The sequence below is a fragment of the Phascolarctos cinereus genome, unplaced genomic scaffold (genome assembly GCF_003287225.1).
Source record: "Phascolarctos cinereus isolate Bilbo 61053 unplaced genomic scaffold, phaCin_HiC Scaffold_4;HRSCAF=312, whole genome shotgun sequence".
Taxonomy (NCBI): Eukaryota; Metazoa; Chordata; class Mammalia; order Diprotodontia; family Phascolarctidae; genus Phascolarctos; species Phascolarctos cinereus.
Genome location: NW_027555847.1, coordinates 89,809,627 through 89,830,912, shown reverse-complemented (window position 1 = coordinate 89,830,912; position 21,286 = coordinate 89,809,627). Strand labels below are relative to the sequence as shown.

At 47.9% G+C, this 21,286-nt stretch overlaps 1 protein-coding gene across 1 annotated transcript in view; it reads right to left on the bottom strand.

The window, feature by feature from the left end:
• Positions 1 to 541: 541 nt before the first annotated feature.
• ZBTB47 (zinc finger and BTB domain containing 47) overlaps positions 542 to 21,286 on the bottom strand; it is a 52,574-nt gene continuing 31,829 nt past the window's right edge. Inside the window, exons 3-6 of the mRNA XM_020999179.2 lie at positions 19,620 to 19,767; positions 16,851 to 16,966; positions 11,834 to 11,978; positions 542 to 9,865 (exon numbers count right to left, since the gene is read on the bottom strand). Of these exons, the coding sequence (XP_020854838.1) occupies positions 9,225 to 9,865; positions 11,834 to 11,978; positions 16,851 to 16,966; positions 19,620 to 19,767 (1,050 nt within the window). The 3' untranslated portion in view covers positions 542 to 9,224. The remainder of the gene's footprint in view (positions 9,866 to 11,833; positions 11,979 to 16,850; positions 16,967 to 19,619; positions 19,768 to 21,286) is intronic.

Sequence of the window (21,286 nt, the reverse complement as noted above, 5' to 3'; positions counted from 1 at the left end):
CTGGCAGCTGTATAGAGTTACAGATACAAATACTCTGTAGGTGCTACAGAGAAAGAAACTGAGGTCCCAAGAAGGGGGCAGTGATTTGCCCAAGTTCACATAGGCAGCAAGTAAGAGAACAGCTGGGAATTCAAACTGAGATTTCCATGTCCAAGCCCAGCTCTCAGTCCACTCCCCAATTATGTCTCATTTCTTGTCTCTGGGCTTCGAGTTTCCCATCCGTCAAAGGAAGGGACGGGAGGAGGCAGTCTCCAAGTGTTCTTCCAGCTGAGGTGGTGGGTCTGTTAAATGCACTTTGCCTGTCCTGCTCCTAATTATGGGTGAAGGATCACGCCTCCAATTCTCCATTTCCTTACCCCCACCCCACCCACAAGCCATTCCAAATAAAAAGCAGATGAGGTCCTTTCACTACACCACCCACCCCCCCCCCCCCCCCCCCCCCGCCACCAGCACCACCACCACATGCCTGCCCAATGCTCAAGAATAAACCCAGGTGAGGAGTCCGAGAAACCTCAAGGAAGAAATAGGCTTTCACAAGGTCCAGGATTTCATACAAAAGAATTTATTCCTCTTCTTTCCTCTGCCTCAATCACACATCTGCGGTCTCTCTGCCAGGGGCTCTGCACAGTCTGTACTGGGCAACACAGGTCCAAGGCTCTGGTCTGTGGGAGGGGGCTAGCACCTGGAAATCCAACCCTACTTGCTCCATCCAGATATTTTCCATGCTTCATTGGACTACACTGCCATGGTTACAACAGGTATATCAATGTGCTCATGGGACAGCAGAAGAGATGGACGAGGGAGGGTAGGGAAAGGGCAGAGGCACAGAGACCTAGAATCAGAATGACAGGATCTCTCCTCTCTGTCTTCTCAACCAGAACTTATCTAGCCTCTGCTTAGAACCTTCCAGCAATGAAGAATCCACTACCCTCCCAGGCGTCCCATTCTACTTTTTGTGACATTGGGAGCTCTTTGCTTCCAGAAATCTGTCTCTTGACAACTCCCACCCATTACTGATCCAGATCTGCCCTTTGTAGCCACACATTCGCATGATAAACCTTAGGATACTTGAAATCAGCTATCCTGTCCTCCCTAGACCCTCCCCAGTTCCTTTCATTTGCTCCTCACATGGCATGACTTCCAATCTCCTCCACTTCCTGGTTACACTCCTCTGGCGGTATTCCAGTTTTCAACGTCCTCCCTAAAACTGGGTGCTCAGAGCTGAACACCAAATTTCAGATGTGTTCTGAGCAGGGTAGAGGACAACAGCACTTTCCTCACATTCTGAGCAGAGCCTTTCTTAATGGTTCCTTAGATAACCAGATATGTTGTTCTTGTTAATGACAGGACACTGGGCTTGCAGTCCACTAAACCTCCTACCCCAGGTCTTTTTCACACACAGTTTTGTCTATCCACTTGAATTGATGGGTGCAGAGAGTGAAAGGCTCTAGCCTGGGTTCCAGATACACCCTCTGGCCATGACTGGGATGGATAAAGGAGTAGGGACTCATCATCTCCAACCAGTCCCTTAATGTGTAGATTTGGAAACATAAGTGACCAAAGGGAGGAAGAGGAAGAGAAAGTTCATTTTCAAGGCTCCAACCTTGACTTGGAGTGTGGAAAGTCTCTCCACCGTCCTTCTAGGGAAGTAGTGAGAGAAAGAAGATAGTGAATACTGAATCATACAGAACCATCCCAGTTGTTACACTTAGGGACCTGAGGCAAGTCATTTCAGCTCTGGGTCTCAGTAAAATGGGAGTAATAATTCTTGTGTTATTATGCAAGCTCCCCCCTATGGTATGTTGTGAGGAAAGCATGGCGTAAACCTTAAGGTGCTCTATAAACATATAAAATATTGCAACATTATTTTTGATGAGATACTACAGATGTTGGTAGTGGGAATTCCTTCTTGGGAATAGATGGGATGAGATGACTTCTAATGACTGAGGTGTCTTCCAATGCTAAAATTCCAATTCTGTGGGGGGTCAGTGGTATGGCGACTCCTACCCCCTAGGTCCCAGGGGCACTCAGGCTCTCGTTGGCTGGCAGGCTCTTCTCTGCTCTAGCTAGGAAGGCAGGACAAAGTGAATAAAAGTACCAGAGGCTTAAAACATCAGTTCTATACTCTTTTGCCAGACCCTCCGGCTGACTGCCTCAATCCTTTCCCACATTTCTCCAAACCCAGGTGAAATCTGAAACTAGAACATAAGATGGGGGACCAACTATAGATTATGCATAGAACTGGAAGGTCCAGAGTCAAAACAACTTCTTCCTGTGTTTCTGTCAATGTCCTTCCTAAAACATGGCACCAAGCTGAACCCAGCAACTACAGCTGTAGCCCTATCAGGGTAGATGCTAAGATCATATTAGTTTTGGGAGGGCTACCATATCACCTTGTTGACTTATGTTGGGCTTGCAAACCACAGACTATCAGAGCTGGAAAGGACCTTCCAATAGCCCACCAAAATTGAGGGATGACAGAACCCAGACTTAGAGACCACCTATTCTAAACCCCTTTCATTTCACTGATGAGGAAAACCAAGGCCTAGAGACTGACCCTCATATTAAAAATGTACATTTCCCCCCCTTCCAAATGGAGACCAGCCTAGGAAGGGAGCAAGAGAGGGGAAGAACCTGGGTTCCTGTGGGGACTTGGCTCTCCCACACTCAGTAGAGTGAGTGCACAAGCCTAGTAAGAAAGGAGCCAATGCTGGGCCTGAAGAAGCAGAAGGGAAAACAGGCACCCCCTCCCCCACAACTCCCCACTATGGTCAAACAAAAAGCTTCTTAGGTCAAAGGTCCTAGAACTAGAAAGGAATTTAGGGACCATCTAGCCCAGAGGTTCTTAACCAGTGGGCCATGACCTTGTTTTATTTTAAAATATTTTGATAATATTTAAGTAGAATTGGTTTTCTTTGTAATCCTATGCATTTTATTTTATACACGTAAAAACATTATTAGGAGGAGTTCATAGGCTTCACCAGATTGCCTACAGGGTCCATGACACACAAAACATTAAAAACCCCTGATCTTTTTAGATAAGGAAACTGAGTCCCAGAGAGAAGGTACTTTCCCAAGGTCAAGGTAAGCGGCTGAGCCAAACCCAGGCTTTCTGACTCCAAATCCAGTGCTCTGTGCACACAGCCACCTCACTGCTCCTGCCACAGGAAATACCAGATCAGTTATCTGCTGGCTGTCTCAGCACCATAGACACCCCAACCCTGACCTGGGGCCAGAAACAGCAACTCTTCCATATGGTGGAATAGCATCCGGTGTCCAACGGGAAATGTGCAAGAGGGAAGAAAAGCTTCTGGCCCAGAGTTTCCTGACACATGAATATGCTTATTCAAAGAATGCCAGGTCAGCCCCTCCAGACTGGCATCCTTAACATCATTTTTCAAGGCACTCTGCCCAAGCTGCAGTGGCTGGCCAGGGCTTGCCTGGAGGCTCTTAAAGGGGAGCTCAGAGATCTCTGGGAACCTAGATGGTGACTGACCTTGGTCAGTCTGTGAATGAGAAACCACCTTCAGCCAATGCCCCTTCTCCTAGTGGGAAGGCCTTAGATCTAGCATCTCCGTAATCCCAGCAGTGACACTTCCCCCTTGCTTGTCCTCACCTTACCACCAATGCCTTAAGACAACTATAACTCTTGGAGGGTGGGGACCCTATCTTATTCATCTTCATATCTCCCTCAGCACTGAGCACAGTATTCGCCACACCAAGATGCTTAATTAATGTTTGATTTTGTACACAAGCATAGGATCTAAAGTTAGAAAGGTCCTCGGCATTAAATCCCACATAGACCAATTCCCTTCATTTAATAGATGAGACCCACTGCTCAGTGGTCTCCTGGCATCAGAATTTTTTGAAATTTATTCCAGCTCTGGGGAATATATATTCATCTTAAGGATGGAAAACCCAGTAAGCCAAGATTTGTAAGTAGGGGAATGAGTTGAGGGTCTCCTGGGTTTACAATCAAAAATCTGAGTTCTAATCCTAGCTCTTCTACTTCTCATTAGACATCGCAGTTACCCTTGGAGCCAACTTTCCCCATCCTTATAATGAAAGGAGTGGACCCAGGTAATTGCTAAGGCCTGGTCTAGGTCTTTAAACTTATGGTGTAGTCTGCTTCCCTGCCAATCCAGGCACCCTGAGAAGACCTGGCCCCTTGGCCTTCAATTCTGCATCTTAAGACAGTTCCCTCCCTAAACCCAAAACCTGTCCACGCCTCTGTTTTGGATAGCAGATTGAGTGTTAGCCCTTGTACTATGGAGGAAAACCATAGAATCTTAGACCTTCAGAACTGAAAGGGACCAATTCAATCAACCTAATCTAACCTAAGCAGGAATCCCTTCTATAGGTGGTCATCCAGAATATGTTAGAAGACCTTGATTGTCAGGGAACTCACTCCCCTAGGAGATGGCCCACCATGGAGCTGCACCAGGTAGAGGTAAGACAAACTCCCACCCTCTCCAAAAGAAATGCTTTAAGTTTGGGAAGACCAAGGCAGTTCTCCGAGTCAGGGAAGGTCCTGGATGGAAGGGGTTAGGTGGCATTGCCCAGAGGACCAGCTGCAGCAAAAGCATGAATCCCCCTCCCCATTCTAGCTACTACTGACCAGCCCTATTTCCAGTCTGTCCCCCTACTAGGGATAAAAAGCAGCCTTTTCAAGGCAGTTGGGGTAGAAACCACCAGGATGCCACGGCTGGGCATCATACACTAATAGACAGGAGTAGGGTCTGACCACGAGTGAATGGCCAAAGCAAGGAGGCTGAAGGGTGGAAAGTCTCCATGGACCTAGCATGCTAAGGGCCAGTTACAGCCCAGAAAAGGCTCCTGCTTTGAAGCCATTTCCCAAGAAAATGCAGTTGCTAGGCCAGTGATGGTTAAGGACCATGGATTTTCAGCTAGAAAGGACCTTAGACCCTCACCCTCATTTGAGATAAGGGATAGGAGGAGAGATTCACCAAATGGCACAGTTTAGCAGCAGATCTGATCTTCTGACACAAAATCTAGGAAGATTGCCCAGGAGGGAAATGATTTGGAAGAACACTCCTCTTCCATATTTCCACTGGGTCCCCAATATGTGCATGTCCCTCCAGCATGGGACAAATTCCTGGGGATGGGGCGGGGGATAGGAGGGAGAGAGAGAGCAGAGGGCAGTTATCACTGAGCCAAAAGCTATCCCTTCCCCTACTTCTCAGAGTAAGGACCGCATTTCCCAGGGGGAAGTTACTAATGGGAGAGCCCAAGTAGAGAAAAGCCCAGATGTGGCCATTGGAGTTCTATGTCACCTCTGAGCACACAACAGCAGATGGACGTGGTTTCTGCTCCCCCTTCCATCCCACCCAGGTCAAAATGCTTCTAAACAGATCTTCCCTTGCCCCACTCCCCATTTCTTCCCCAACACCCCACTCCAAACAATGCATGCAGCTGGGGAAGAGGGAGTTATCATATATTGATTACACAGTTTTTCTTAAAAAAAAAAAAAGACATTCCCCCCATCAATCAACAGAAAACTGGCTACCACATTTCCCAGGGTGAGTCTCCTTAAAACATTCCAACTCCCCCCCAGGTTTCCCCACATCTATACAGAATAAAGTGCTTTGTTTATTAATTATTATTAATAATATTGTTTATCACACTTAAGGGTCCCATGACCAGCCCTCCCCATGGCATGGAGTTGAATGGGCCCATGGCCACCAGCTGCAACAGCTCAAATCTGGCCTTACTAAGTGCTCTGTGTCTAGCTCCTCTATAGTCCCATTCCTTCCCCCCACCTCCCACCTCCCTGGGTGCCAGCCACAGTCCATCCTACTGATGTTGACTTTGGCTTTTGTTTTTCCTTGATGTAGATCAACCCCTCTGACCACTCAAGTCACATAGTACATAGGTCCTCATATCCCCAGAGGTGGAGGGGTCACCTTTGTCATTAGGGCCCAGCGTGGGGCAAGTTTACCCAGGTGGGCATTGCCTATTTGGGCTTGGGCAATATTGCTGCTCAAGCCCCCAGCGCCACTTCAGTTCCTATTTTCAGGCCCTGCCCTCCACAAGGCTGGCCCCAATTCCCAAGGGGGCTCCAGCAGGAGGTGGGGAGAAGAGGGTCCATTTTCTTCCGAGTCCTCAATCTTCCTGCTCCATTTTTGACATAGCCATGGGAACCAGGAGGTCCTGTCTCCCAGGGCCTGGCCTCAGTGGGGGAGGAGAGCAAAGGGAAGGGATTAAGGTGCAAAGAATCTTAAAAATTACCCAAAAAAAAGTTACAAAATGAAAAATAAAGGACCTTAATCAGGAAGAATTAGCTTATGCAACTGCCTCAGTTTAGGAACAGGATTAGGAGCAACTTTAACTGCAACAACCCACTGCTGGGCCTCCTACCTCATCTGTACTGGCTAAGGTCACACCTCTGACCAGGCTGAGGCAGGCTGCCTGGGATCACACTGCAGTCCCAATTTGCACAGAAGGCCCTGGGCCAGCCCGAGCCCCGCTGCAGCAGCCCGGAAGGGAGGGAAAGGATGGGGAAGTTGAGGCAGCCCACAGGATGCAAAGCCTCCACCTGCCCATGAGGACAGGGAGGGAGAGGAGAGGATAGGGGGGTGGGGAACCAGATTCAGGTTGCTCCTTTGTCATATGCAAGTTTTTTCCATACATATATGCATACACACATGCTCACACACATACCCTAATGAATACATTCACCCAAATGTTGTCCCTCCAACACACACACCCTGTATTTCCTTTTCAGATGGGGCAGGGAGTGGGAGAGCAGCAGGCTAGGAGAAGTCGATGATCCCTGCCAGCACCCACAACAGCCCCCCTAGCCAAGACCAAGCAGCTTTCACTGTCCTGCCCCGCAGCCCACCGACAGAAAGACCATGAGGCACCTAAGCTCGCTCTAGGGCACCAGTCCTGAGAGCCAGCTGGAGGGGACTGGAGAAATCCTACTGAGTGGGGTGGGGTGGGGGGTGCCCTGTGAACACCTTAGCCATCCATGGGGGGCAGACCCCCAACATGCCAGCCTCTTGGCTATTCCTTCCCCAAAAAATGTATTTGTAGCACCTAGAGACCCAGAAATAAAGGGCCCGGTATTTCCCTGCTCTTACTTCTGAAGGAATTCTGACTTTTCACTGACCAATCCTTCGTCCAAGTCATTTCTTCCAATGCAGGGGTGGTGGTGGTGGTGAGGGAGCACACAGAGGGAAGAGAAAGAAGAGCTTTGGCTCAGGTTTCTGGGATGCTGCCCATGAGGCCAAAACAAGAAGCAGCTAAGCCCTCCCTTGAACCACAGCCGAACCCCTCCCTCTTGCCATGGGCCCTGGCAGCATCCAACCTTTGGGGAGAATGACCAGTGACCCCTCAGGGGGCTTCTTTGGTTGACTGACCTCAGGATCCCCCCAGAGGACAGAGGACTTGGCATCCCTGCCCCAGGGTGCCATCCTCCTCCTTCTCCTCCTCCTTCTAAACTGTAAGGCACTTTGAGAACCAATTCCTCCCCAGCAAGTTGTGATTCCTCAGTTTGTGAAAGGACCTTTCCTCACCTGCCCTTCCCCCTACTCCTTGATCAGGCAAGAGCCTGAATGGTTTTGATGCCCCAAGCCTCGGAAAGTCCTGAGGGATGCCACCCCATCTTCCTAACCCCTCCTGGCCAAAAGCATCCCCCTCCCTGGCCCATGGGCTAGCACGGAACTCTGTGGCTAGAGGAGTTTGGCTCCCACTGCCCCATGCCTACTCTCCCCTATGAAAAAAGGAACACAGGTCCCAAGTCCCGTCTTATCAGCCACCAAAGGAGGGGGCCTAAAAACCACTCAGAGAGCTTCTATGAAGAAGGCAGCAGCCGGAAGACATAATTAAGCCACTGCCTTCTGCCAATGGCTGTTCTGAGGCTGATCCCCTGGGAGTGAAGGGAAGGGTACCATTCCCAACTTCCTTTCCCAAAGTATGACCAAACAGCTATTACTCAGTTTCCCTACCTGGCCCTGAAATCCCCATGGGCTTGGTCTCCTGTAACCTGGGCTCCCTCCCTGACCATACCTGTGTGCCCAGAAGGCAGGAGGAGACAGGGTGGGGAAGAAAAGGGAGAAACGGCATTTTGGCAAAATTGATGGGGCTTAGCCCACCCCCAATCAAAGTGAATCTAGTGCTTGTCCTGAGGTCTTTACCCCCCCAATACATATAGAGACACCAAAACACATACAGGTGGTCCCCCATTCACACATTTTCCTTCTTAGATACACACTCAAAGATAGTGGTACAGAAGACAGGCAAACCCACAGATGTATGGACTTGCACGTGTACATACGCATACACACACAACCCTGCACACAGACTGTACCTCACCCATACACACTCTCCTCGGACCCTCACACTGACACTAAATGCATCCTGGGGCAGGCACAGACACACAGACCCTCTCAGGCACACACTCTCAGACACACAAGAGACACAGACACATATACCCTACCTCTGAGACACACATGTGCACACAACACACTAGGACAGTGATCTCCACTCTCACCAGCCTCATCTCTCTGCATTGGCCCCCTCACCCACAGGGACACATGGGGACTCTCAGAGTGCCCACGGCCTTCCACTTGGGCCGCTCATCTTGGGGTGGCAAATGACCCACCCCGATCTTGCCTAAATCCTAACCTGCTTCCCCCAGGGTCCTCAGAGCCTAGCTTAGAAAACTGGCATCAGCTGACCACCACCACACACTAACGGTCTCTGCCTAACCCCTTACAACTCTACTCTCTCATTTTACAAATGACTAAACTGAGACCCAGAGAAGGAGTGATTCGCCCAAGGCAAGTAAGACTCATAGTCTAGATATGAATCTAGCTCCTTGACTCTTAATCCAGGCCTCTTTCCACTATACCATTCTACCCTCCCAAGCCCTGTTCCTTTCCCTCTCACCAAAGCAATGGGGAACCCCCCCAAAACTTAGTGGCACCACCTCCTGGCCCCCATTTAGGGCCTCAGCCTATACCCCATTCATCCCCAACACAACCATGATGAGACCATATGCAAAATGGAACTGAGTGGCCATGGAACAGGAAGGAGGTGGGAGGGGCAGGGGAGAGCACAGGACTTCAGAACCGGAAGGGATCTTATCTAACATCTAGTCCAACTTCCTCCTAGTACAGATGAGGAAACTGAGGTTCAGAGAAGACCAGCAGCCTGCCCAAAGTCACATGGGTTAGTGGCAGAGTGAGAATCCTTGGAAATCACATCAATCCCTCCTTCCACTCTACTGAGGAAGAAGAGAGGGGAGAAAAGAGAGGAACACACACATGGGCTCCATTTTCCAGAGTCAATCCATGGCGTCCTTTCAGAGGTGCAGCTGGGACAAACTTGGCATAGACGAGAGGCAATGAGAGGGCTCTGGGGTAGAGCAGCAGGGCCAGGGTGAGAAGAGAGAGGGGTCCTAGTTGTGGCTGGCATTGACCTTCCCCGTAGAGAACAGAGGGGGTGGGGGAGGTAAGTGAGGTGGGGGGTGGCAGGGTCTGGGAGAGCGGGGGGAGCAGAGGGAGGGAGTGTGAGGGGGGCGGTGGCGGCGGTGGGGGCTGCGGGGGAGGAAGGCCAGGCTGGGTAGGGGTGGAAGGGGCGGCTCCTGGGGGCACTGGAGTCAGGGCCAGGGTCAGACCCGGGGGGTGGTCACCACCATCAGGAGTGTCCGAGGTCATTGGGTGACTGACGCGGAAGCACTTCTCCTTGTGGGCTTTTAGCATGTTGGAGAAGCGGAAGCGCTGGCCACACACGTCGCAGGGGTAGGGCTTCTCGCCTGTGTGTGTCCGCCGGTGCCTCTTCATGTTGGGCCGGCTCGTGAAGCTCTTGCCACAGATCTCACAGATATACGGCTTCTCGCCTGTGGACAGGGGAAGGGGGGGAGGACTGGTCATCCAGGGCCCTGGCTGCTGACGCACTCCCCGGCCTCCAGCCGTGGTCACTCACCACCAGATGCTCAAAGCCCAACCCAGTCTTTCACTCCCAGCAGAGGGCTTTCCTTCCCTCTATCCCCTCATCAAATTCCCACACACCAGATCTCTCCCTCCATTCCTCATGAACACCCAACAGAGAGCCAAGGACTCAGTAAAAGCTCGGAATCCTTCTCCTCACTCTGACCCATATGACATGGGTCAAGGACCAGCAGGGTGGTTTAGATGGAAAAAGCCATAAACTAGAGTCAGAAGGTCTGAGTTCAAGTCTCTGCCACGAACCCACTGAGTGACTGGGCAGACCACTTGCCCTGCTAGCCTCAACGAGCCTTTGTGGTACTTTGTCTTATAGAAACACTTAGAACTGGAAGGCCAGAGTTCTGAGCCAGGCTCTGACACCTGCTAGCTGTGTGACTTTGGGCGAGTCACTTCCTCCTCTGTAAAGTGGGGGTGGTCCTTCCTTACATTCTCTACCTAATGGGACTTTTTTGAGAAAAGCTCTTTGTTTACAGATACAGAAAAGGGAGCCGTTGTTGATTATAGACTTAAGAGTAGGTAGGGATCTCAAAGGCCATCTACTACAAACCTTCCATTTAACAGATGAGGAAACTGAGGCCAGAGAGGTCTTACCCAAGGTTATATATAGAGTAAGTGACAAATTCAAATCCTTCTGCTCCAAAGCCAGTGGTCTTTTATTGTATTATATTATCTGTTCTCGTGAAGGAGTAGGTCTCTTTTGCTAAGACAAGGAACACCTGGCTCAGCTTTGGTTAGATCTGAATGTAATTTCACGCATTTCACCTACTTACTTATGAGTCTATTAAAATATTCCAGCTGACTTAATTCCAATGTGGCAATCAGAAGAATATTTCAAGTTACCAAAGGAGGTTATAAAGCCTATTCTTTCAAATTAAGACCTCAGCTCATTAATTTCCCCTTTCAGCAAATATTTAATATTGCTGAGAGTGAGAGTGAATGCCTGTAATCCCTCATATTGGTGAATTGCTTGCTTAAGCTCAGGAGTTCTGAGCCTCACTAGGACTAAGGCTGATAGGGTGTCCTGGATTCAAACCCAGGTCCTCAGATTCAAAATTCATGCTTTCTTCCATACTGTGCTGAATAGTTCTCCTCTCTCCTCCCACTCTCTGAAAGGATCCCCACCTCCAGGGACCCTGGAATCACAAGATATCAGAGCTGGAAGGGACCCTACAGATCAATGGGCCCAAAACTTTCATGTTACAGATAAGATAACTGAGGCTTAGAAAGAGGATGCAGCTTGCTCTGGGTCACACAGTAGTAAGTCACTGGAAGAGTCAAAACTCAAACTCAGGTCTTCAGATTCCATGTTCAGTGATCTTTGCTTAGAGTGGCAAGGGAAAGAAAAACGGGGAGAGAGGGGGAAAGGGACAAAGAGGGAAAGGGAAAGGGAGAGAGAGAAGGGGGGAGAGAAAGAGAGACAGACAAAGGAGAGAGGGAGAGAGACAGAAAAAGAGGGAGAGGGAGAGAGACAGGGAGAGAAGGAAAGAGAGACAGAGAAGGGGAGAGAGAGACAGAGAGAAGGATGGAGAGACAGAAAGAAAGAGGGAGAGAGAGAGAGAAGAGAGACAGAAAGAAAGAGGGAGAGAGAGAGAGAAGAGAGACAGAGGAAGGGGGAGAGGGAGAGAGAGAGAGAAGGAAAGAGATACAGAGAAGAGGAGAGAGAGGAGAGAGAGAGAAGGAGGGAGAGAGAGGGAAAGGGACAGCAGGAAGGGGAGAGAGAGGGAAGGCAGAGAGACAGAAGGGGGGGAGAGGAGAGAGAGAGAGAGAGAGAGACAGACAGACACACACACACACACACACACACACAGGAAGGGGGAGAAGAGAGAAGGAGGGCAGCAGGGGTCTTCGAGGGCTCTTACCTGTGTGTGTTTTCATGTGTTCATCGAAGTACTGCTTCATGTTGAAGTCCTTGCCGCACCACTGGCACATGAACTGCTTGTGACCAATGTGAATGCTCATGTGGGAGCGAAGCTGGTACTTGTACTGGAAGCGCTCATTGCAGTTCTGTCAGGGAAGGGGAGGACAAGAGAAATGGGTGTGAGGGCTCTGGTGCACCATCTTCAGCCCCCAAGCTTTTAGAAGTCCAGGCATGTTTGCAGATGGTTCTGGGCTAGGCTGTCATTAAAGAGAGAGGCTGGGGGTGGAGGGCAGGGCAGAGGGAGAAGAGGAGGGAAGGGATCTAGCACACTCCCTCTGGGAGTCTAGAAATTCAATTTAAGACTCAATTGTTGAATTCAATTAAATGCTAAGTATGTGGAAGGCCCTAAGGATACAAAGGGCAATAGTCTGGCCTCCAAGAAATACACATTCCCGATGGTACAAGGAATCGACAGATAAGTAAATGCAAGATAACTTGAGCACAGAGAACACGAACTGGGGAGAAGCAATATGTAACAGGGAAGGCTTTCTGTAGGAGGTGACCCGTGAGCTAAGCCTTGAAGAGAGCTAAGTAAACTAAAAACCACAGGAGACTCAGTACATTGCAGAGCTGAAGGACAGCCAGCCAGAGACCAGAGATGGAACATACAGGCCATTCTGACTGGGAAACAGAGTATTAAAAGGGGAGGGTGGTCGTGGGCCTGGAGCCAGATCATGGAAGGGCTTTAAAAGCCAACGTGAGGAGTCTCTATTTGATCTCCAAGAAAGAAAGGACTTCTGATGACATCAAGGTTAACCTGTGCCTGAGCAGTAACCGCCCCCTACATCTTGGACCAGTGCTCATCCAGCTCAAAGACTCCTAATGAAGGACAATGAACCTTTCCTCTCCAGGCAGCTCATTCCACTTTGGGGGCAGTCTGTCCTAATATTGTGCCGAAATCTGCCTCCCTGAAAACTCTGCCCGTTATTCTCAGATCTGCCCGCTGAGGCCAAGCAGGACAAATCTAATTCTCCTGCCCTGCAATATCTGTAAACATCTATCATGTTAGTAGCTACATGGCACAGTAAATACAGCACCAGGCCGGAAGTCAGGAAGACAGGAAATCAAATCCAGCCTCAGACGCTCATTAGCCAAGTGACCCTGAGCAAGTCACTTAACTTCTGTTTGCCTCACTCTCCTCATCCGTAAAATGGGGGAAATAATCGCACCTAACTTCCAAGATTGTTATGAGGATCAAATGAGATAATTGTGAAGTTCTTGGCACACAGTAAGTGCTATATAAATGTCAGCTATCATTAAATTATTATTATCTCTCCTCCCTGATTCCTCACCAACTGTTTCTATTCTCCAGGCTTCGGTTCAATTCAATAAACATTTATTAAATACCTATTTTTCTGTCAGGCACCCTGGTAGGCAGTGAAAATACAATATCAAAAATAAACAGGAGTTTACATTTGGGTTTCTTCAACTCGTTAGTGTGTTAGTAAATGTTTAACAACCAGCTCTCCAGGAGGAAAATGGAGGCATGACATACTATTAAGTTTAATCTGTATTATTAACATTTTCCCCATTACTTTATAAAGTCTAAACAATCAACAGCATATTGAATCAAGCCCCATTAGTCTGCCCATTCCCAAAGTGTAAACATTCCCACTGAAAATTTAACAACTGGCTCTCAAGCTGGTTTGAGCTGGCACCAAGACAGTCCTGCTTCAGTCATGGTCTCCAGCGTCCTCCCCATCCTCACTGCCCTCCAGACTCATTCTAGTTTGTCAGCCTAAGGTGCTCTGAACACGGTCAAGGTCAGCAGAAGTACCGCGGACTTAGATCTGGGAAGGGTCCTCTGAGGCCTTCTAGTCTAACCCCTTTATTTTACACACGAGGCAACTGAGGCCCGGGGAGGGGAAGTGACTTGTCCAAGGTCACAAAGATTAAAGTAAGCACCAGAGAGGCAAGATAGGAGCCAGGTCCTGATTCCAAAGCCAGTGTTCTTTCCTCTGCATCACCTCCTTCTAGAGGCTCAGCCTCTATTCACTATGTTAACTTTATTTGGCTGCCATGTTACAGGACTGATTCATCCTGCACTGGTAGTCCACTAAAACCCCCTGCTCTTTTTCACAAGAATGGTTATTTAGAGCAACTGACCCTGGAGTCAAGAGGACCTGAGTTCAAATCTGGATTCAGATACTTAGTAGCTATATGACCCTGGGCAAGTCACTTAAGCCCAACTGCCTCCCCAAACTAGAGAGATAAAAGAATGGTTATTTAGCCATAACAACTCCATCCTCTATTCCTTGTGTTTGTTAGTTTTAGTCCCCAAGTTCTATACTCAATCCTCTTAAATTTCACCTTCTAGATAGAGTCTACCGGCTCTAGTCCATCAAAATCTTTCCAAAGCTTTTGCTGGTTTGATTACAGGTTCCACTTTTATCATAGACCTTTCGCTTTCACTGACCAATGACCACAAATCCAGGCAGGCGTCCTTATCTAGGCAAACCAACAAATAACTTTAAGAAAAGGCTCAGTGGGGATGCGGTTTATAAACCGGCTATTTGTTTTCCCCTCTCTGGAGACCGAATGGAACCTTGATATGGATCTGAACGGTTAACATACAATATTCTTAGAGATAAATGTATTCTGGGCTGAAGAACCTAAGAGGTAAGAGGCTACGGAGAGAAATGGGGAGACCAGGCTCTGTGTGTGCGTATACGTGTCACACATACATACACCTATACCTGTACCCATACCTATACCTATACCTATACATATACATATACATATGTACGTGTGTATATCTCTGGCCTCTTCTGGTTGGTAGATTCCCATGAAACACTGAGCCCCCTCCTCTTCTCTGCTTCTGCGAATGGTACCCATCTCCAAGCCTGGCTCCAGCTATACCCCCTCCCTCCAGGAAGCCTTCTCTCATTACTCCTGCCCACACTGATCTCTCCTCTGTCCTATGAAAGGAAAAAAGCATTTATTAAGTGCCTACTGCATGCCAAAGGCACTGTGCCCGAGATTACACAACTACAACTGGTCAGCATTTGAAGTAGTATTTGAATTCAGGTCTTCTTCAGCCCAGGCCCAGCACTTTGTCCAACATACCACTTCCCGCAGCATGATGGTAAGGACACTAGACTTGGAAATCAGGAGACAGGTTTAAGTCCTCTATTCACGTGCCCTAAGCCTTTTCTCTTATATAAATGACAATATTGGACCAGATTACCTCTAAGGTCCCTTCCCTGTTTTAGGATTTCAAGTCTGAAAACAGTCCAGAACATAAACTAATTCATAAGGAGAAGGATAGTAGAAGCTTAAAAGCAATATTGCTTCATAAAATCAGAAACAACAGAAAGAAAAACATGTCAACAGAAAGTCTGGCACAAGACCTAATTAAACCAGCTTATTTCTAGAGTGTTTAAGGATAAAGATGGAAGAAAGACAAATAAATAAAAAAGAAAAAGATCTAAGATTTTTATAACAAACTACTTTTCCTAATGATGACAGTAGAAACATCACGTTTGAATGCTAACATCACAGTTCCTGAGGTGCTCTGAATGAGAAAATGAAATAATATTTAAGGATTATTAAGAAAACAAAGAGGGAAGAAGCAGATGGACCTTACCAAACTTCCCAGAAAGGTTCATGGTGGAGGTGACACAATGCTAAGGATGCTGATGGGTCACATAAGGTGAGGAGGGGAAGGCCTTACATAAACACTTTTTACCTGCTGCAGGCCCACAGGTATAGTTCCAGGACTCCTTCTTCCTCCTCCCCAGGGTAGAAGAGGTTCCCTTGATTTTCCAAAGGGGAATGAGCTCTGGTGACTTCTCAGTGACATGGTCAGACAGAAAAGAAGGACTTGGGGCTGGGAACAGGGCAGGCATAAGAACTGGTGGCGGACAGTGTTTCTGATAAAGGCCTCATTTCTCAAATATATAGAGAACTGAGTCAAATTGATAAGAATACAATTCATTCCCTAATTGATAACTGGTCAAAGGATATGAACAGGCAGTTTTCAGATAAAGAAATTAAAGCTCCTCTAGTCTATAGGGCTACCTATAGTCACATAAAAAATGATCTAAATCACTACTTATTAGAGAAATGCATATTAAAACAATTCTGAGGTACCACTTCACACCTATCAGATTGGCTAATATGACAGAAAAGGAAAATGATAAATGTTGGAGAAGTTGTGGGAAAAGTGGAACACTAATGCATTGTTGGTGGAGTTTACCCACATGTAAAAAATATTTACAGCAGTTCTTTTTGTGATAGCAAAGAATTGGAAATTGAGGCAATGCCCATTAATTGGGAAATGGCTGAACAAGCTGTGGTACATGAATGTAATGGAATACTATTGTGCTATAAGAAATAAGGAACAGGCAGATTTCAGAAAAACTTGGAAAGATTTGTACAAACTGATGCAAAGTGAAATGAAAAAAACCAGGAAAACATTGTATACAGTATCAGCAACATTGTGTGATGATCAACTATGATACACTAGCTCTTCTCAGAAACACAATGATCCGAGACAATTCCAAAAGATTTGTGATGGAAACTGCTATTTACATCCAGAGAAATAATTATGGAGTTTGAATGCAGATTGAAGCATACTATTTTCACTTTTTTTTGCTTTTTCTTTCTTGTGGTTTTTCCCTTTTGTTCTGATTCTTCTTTCACAACGTGACTAATGTGGACATATGACTGTACATGTATAACCTATAATATCAGATTGCTTGCTGTCTTGGGGAGGGGAGAGGAAGGAGGGAAAGACGGGAAGGAAAAAATTTGGAACTCAAAATCATACTAAAATAAATGTTGAAAATTATCTTTACATGTAATTGGAAAAAAATAAAATAAAATGTTATTAAGTCCAAGGGAAAAAAAACAAAAAAAGAAGTGGTGACTGAGTCCCCTACCACATTCTGGCCAAGGAGGAGAGATCATCCCTTAACTTGTAGGTGGGGTCCCTTGGGCCCTAGAAAGGCGCTTACCTCACATTTAAAAGGCTTCTCCCCAGAGTGCTGCAGGGAATGGACTTTGAGTGACATGCTCCTCTTGAAAGACTTGCCACAGGTCTCACAGGTGAAGGGCATGTCCTTGGTGTGAGCTGAGAGGTGGGGACAGGGGGTGACAGCTGTTAGAATATCTGCTCTCCTACCTGCTTTGGGGCTAGGGGTAAGGCTAGGGATTGGGCAGGCCAAGATCATCTGCATTTATGGACAAGTTGGCTTCCTTTCTCTGAGCCTCTGTTTCCTCATCAATAAAATAATCCTTGCACAACCCATCTCATGGGGAAAGAACTTAATAAATCTTGAAGCGCTACAAAAAGAGAGCCTGTTACTGTTACTATCCCAAGTGTAATTCACTGCCCCAAAGCGTTCCTAGCTCTGGAACCTCCTCAGAGCCACAGGCCAAGGAGAGAGGAAGGAGACACAGGGCTGGTTTGAATCTTGGTGGACAGTACAGCAGACCCCTCCTGAGAGCCTTCTTGGCTCCCTGGTCTTCAAGACCCCTACGAAGCTCACCAAAAAGCTAAGAGAAGAACTTCACCCATTGTTAGCGCCTAGAAAGGAGGGCTCAGAGTGAGTAGCAGTTCTGTCACCCTAAAGGTCCCTGATAATTCCTTCCCTGGGAGAGTTGAGGAGAGGGAAGAGGGGCCACGGAAGGGAGGGATTGGGAAGAAGAGCCATTGGAACCAGATTACCCAGTGAGATTTTCAAGGTCCCATGGGAGGAGATTGGCCCAGCTGACCTCCTGGTCATGAGACCATTGAACCTTTAACCTCCCTTTCTCCAAGCTGTCCCTAAACCTCTAACTCAATGTGTGATCTTAGATGAGTTATTTTCCTTCTCTGGGCCTCAGTTTCCCCAACTATAAATGTCGGGGACTGAACCAAATGATCTCTAAGGTTCCTGCAAGCGCCAATAGTCTATCATCAACCCATCTGTTCTCTGCCTCCGTTGTTAAGACATCAGACCATCCTTGACCACCCCCAGGGTCATCCTTGATCCCCACCAGCTCTTGTGGGAATCAAATGAGTTAAGGTGGGAAAGTCCTGAGGAAATATAAAAGTAATATATCATAGGACCCTAGGGTAATAGATTGAGAACTAGAAGGGAACAGGAGGGATTTATTAGAATCTCCTTTTGTTAGATAAATCTTCCAGGGTAGGAAACTAAGAGGGGCCTGAGACCTGCCTCCTACTCAATGGAGGAATGCCCTCTGAACCCCTCATCCTCTCAGTAACGGGGAGCTCCCTACTCAAAACACCTGGTGTGGTAGAATGAACCCTGGCCTTCGAGTCAGGGCACCTGGGATTGAATCCCAGCTGTGTCGCTCGGCAACCTGGGTGACCCTGGGCGATCTGAGCCTTAATTTCCTCATCTGTAAAACAGAGCTGGGTGGACTAGATGCATCCTAAGATGCCTTCTAGCCCTAAATCCTACAGCCTCCAGAGACAGCCAGGATCAATGGTAGACAGCTCTGGCTGGTAAGGGGTTCTTATACCTAACTCAAAGCTGCCTATTTGCCCTGTGATAATGTAACTCTCCCCTGCACTGGTTCTGCTGCTGCTTCCAGGGACCACACAGAAAAACTCAGACTCCCTCTTCCACGGGAAGATGTCTGAAGATAGTCACTTAGTGTGCGTGCTGTGCCCCCCCCACCTCTGCCCCCCCCAAATGTCATCATCTCTTCTCTAGGCTATCAGCATGTGGAGCTCCAAAATTCTCTAAGAAACACGCATTTATGTATCATGCAATGGTTCTCAAAGCGAGGGTCCCCAAGACCCTTTTACAGGATCCTCAAGGTCTATTTTCATAATAATGCTAAAATGCTTTAATTTCTAATGTGGTAAATATTGATAGCTAACGCCCACATAAACAAAAGCTCTTTGGAGCCTCAGTAGTTTTTAAGAGTATAAAGGGAACAAAAAGTTTGAGAACCACGGGTCTATGTCATTGTTAAGGCCACAGGAGATCACATAATGTAAACCTGGACCAAGTAACTTGTTTTACAAATGAGGAAATTGAGGCCCAGAGAAGTGACGTGACTTTTGCCTAAAGTCACATGGTTAGGCAGCAGAGTGGGGATCTGAACCCAGAATAACTTCAAAGCCAGTGCTCTAACCACCACACCACACTGCCTCTAATTCTTTCCAATTTGAAGACATTATGATTCATTTTATTAGTTACTATTAACAAAGTGGGAGGAGCAGGAGACAGACTCACCTGCTACTGACATCCTAAAAATTCCTTGTCACGGCACAACAATCCTCACCCCCCCACTGGGGAGGGGGGGCAGGAAAGGAATGTCTCTGGGGACAGGGCAAGGAACAGCTCCGTGGATTAAAGATTGGAAGGCAGAAAGATCTCAGAGGCTACTTATTTAGACAGATTAAGACCTAGGGTCCAGAGATGATACATGATGCCTATGGTCACAAAAGTGGTCCTTAAACAAAGGCAGAATTTGAATCCAAGTCTTCCACCTCCAAATTCTGCCCTCTTTCCACTGTACCATGCTGTCTTCCTTCCAAAGGACCTGCACAGATCATCTGTCCAAACTCTTCATTTTATAGAGGGGAACAGGGAAGCTCAGAGAGAGGGATGAGCCTTGTCTGGGGGACCCCAGTTAGTTATGAGCAGAACTGGGGTTCCCACCCCAGCCTCTTTCAGGGATCTTTCCTGAGCTCTGACTTCTAGGCCCCTCCCAGACCCTTTCCCCCCACCCCATGGAATTCTTCCCCATCACCTGGGACTCACCAACCATGTGCTTCCGCACGTGTGCCATGGTATAGAACTTCTTCTCACAGATCTCGCAGGAAAACTTCTTCTCTGCGTAGCCATGGACAATCTTGTTGTGCTCGTGGAGGGACCAAAGCTTCTTAAAGGCTTTGCCGCACGTGACACACTGGCCGAGGGGAGGGGGAGGGAGAACTTTAGTGAGAGGCCCCGACTGGCCGGGAGGGCGGGCAGAGGGGCAGCGAGATTAGCGGGAAAGGCCCTTAGCAGTGTTAGAGGAGCATAAAAGCCCACCTGCCAGAGAGACAGAGAGAGGGAGAGAGAGACACACACACACACACACACGGACAGACAGACACACACACACACAGAAGCACACACACCCATAGTTCCTAGGAACACCCTTCCATTTCCCAAACTAAAACCTGTCTGTTTCATCCATGGGAATTTAATTCACCAAAGATCATCACCCTCCCCAACCCAGGAGGTCCATCTGGGCTTTATCCTGTTTTTCCTGAGCACCTCTCGTGTGTGTGTGTGTGTGTGTGTGTGTGTGTGTGTGTGTGTGTGTGTGTGTCTGTGTCTGTGTGTGTCTGTGTCTGTGTGTGTCTGTGTCTGTGTATGTGTGTACATGCCCTAGCCTTGTGTTTTCTTAACCTGAGGTCCATGGCTCCCCTAGCAATCTGTGGATAGATTTAGAGGAAAGGGTTTGTGAGCTTGGATGAAACAAATTACATTTTTATTTCCAAAGAACTGTTTTCCTTTGTAATACTATGTATTTTATTTTATACATTTAAAAGCAATATTCTGAGAAGGGGTCTATAGGCTTTAACAGACTGCCCAAGGCGTCCATAACACAAAAGGGTTTAAAAGTTCCTGTCTTAGACCCTGGAATTGCCAAGCCAGAGGGCTGTGGGTGTAGACCGAGCCAGCCAGCTAGCTCTTAGCGATCAAACTCCACAGCCCCTTCCCAGCGTTGGCCTGAGCCCTGCTCCCAGAGAAACAAGGCCAACCCATCTAACTCTTATCATTGGGTCAGCAGCCCCACCGGCCAAGGCACAGCATCCACTACACACTGCATTCTATCTGCGCCCCTCCAGTCGCGGCTTCCCTGGGTGCCTCAGTTTCCCCCCTTAATAACAGGAGGGAGAAGCCGGTCTGCCTCTTGCCTGGGAAGCACAGAACTAGAAACCCCACGGCTACTCTGAAGAGTCTGGACATCTCAGGGCCAGGAGGGTCACCCCTCTGAATGGCAAGGGCCTGTCAGTTGTCCCCAGCCCAGGGCCTCTACAGTCTGCTCCAACCCACCTTCCCCCTGCCCCTCTTCCCCAGCCAGCCTGCTCTCCCAGACATCCCAGGCAGACAGAAAGAGCATTCCTACCTTTGTGTCTTTGCTTACTCAGCCCCCTGTGTTTGCCCCATTTCCCCAGCTGCTAATGCCTAGAGAGAACCTTCATCTAATCTGTACATATCTTATAAGCACCTATTTATTTACATGCCTTTCCTGTTAGAGAGTGAGCTCCTTGAGGGCAGGGGACCATGGTTTTGCCTTTCTTTGTATCCCCACACTTAGCACAGAGCCCAACACATAATTAGCATCGAATAAATGCTTAGGGATTGACTGGTTTTGACTGGCCATACCTTCTCCTCTCCCTTACTACTTGGCCACCTCCTAAAGGAAGCCTATC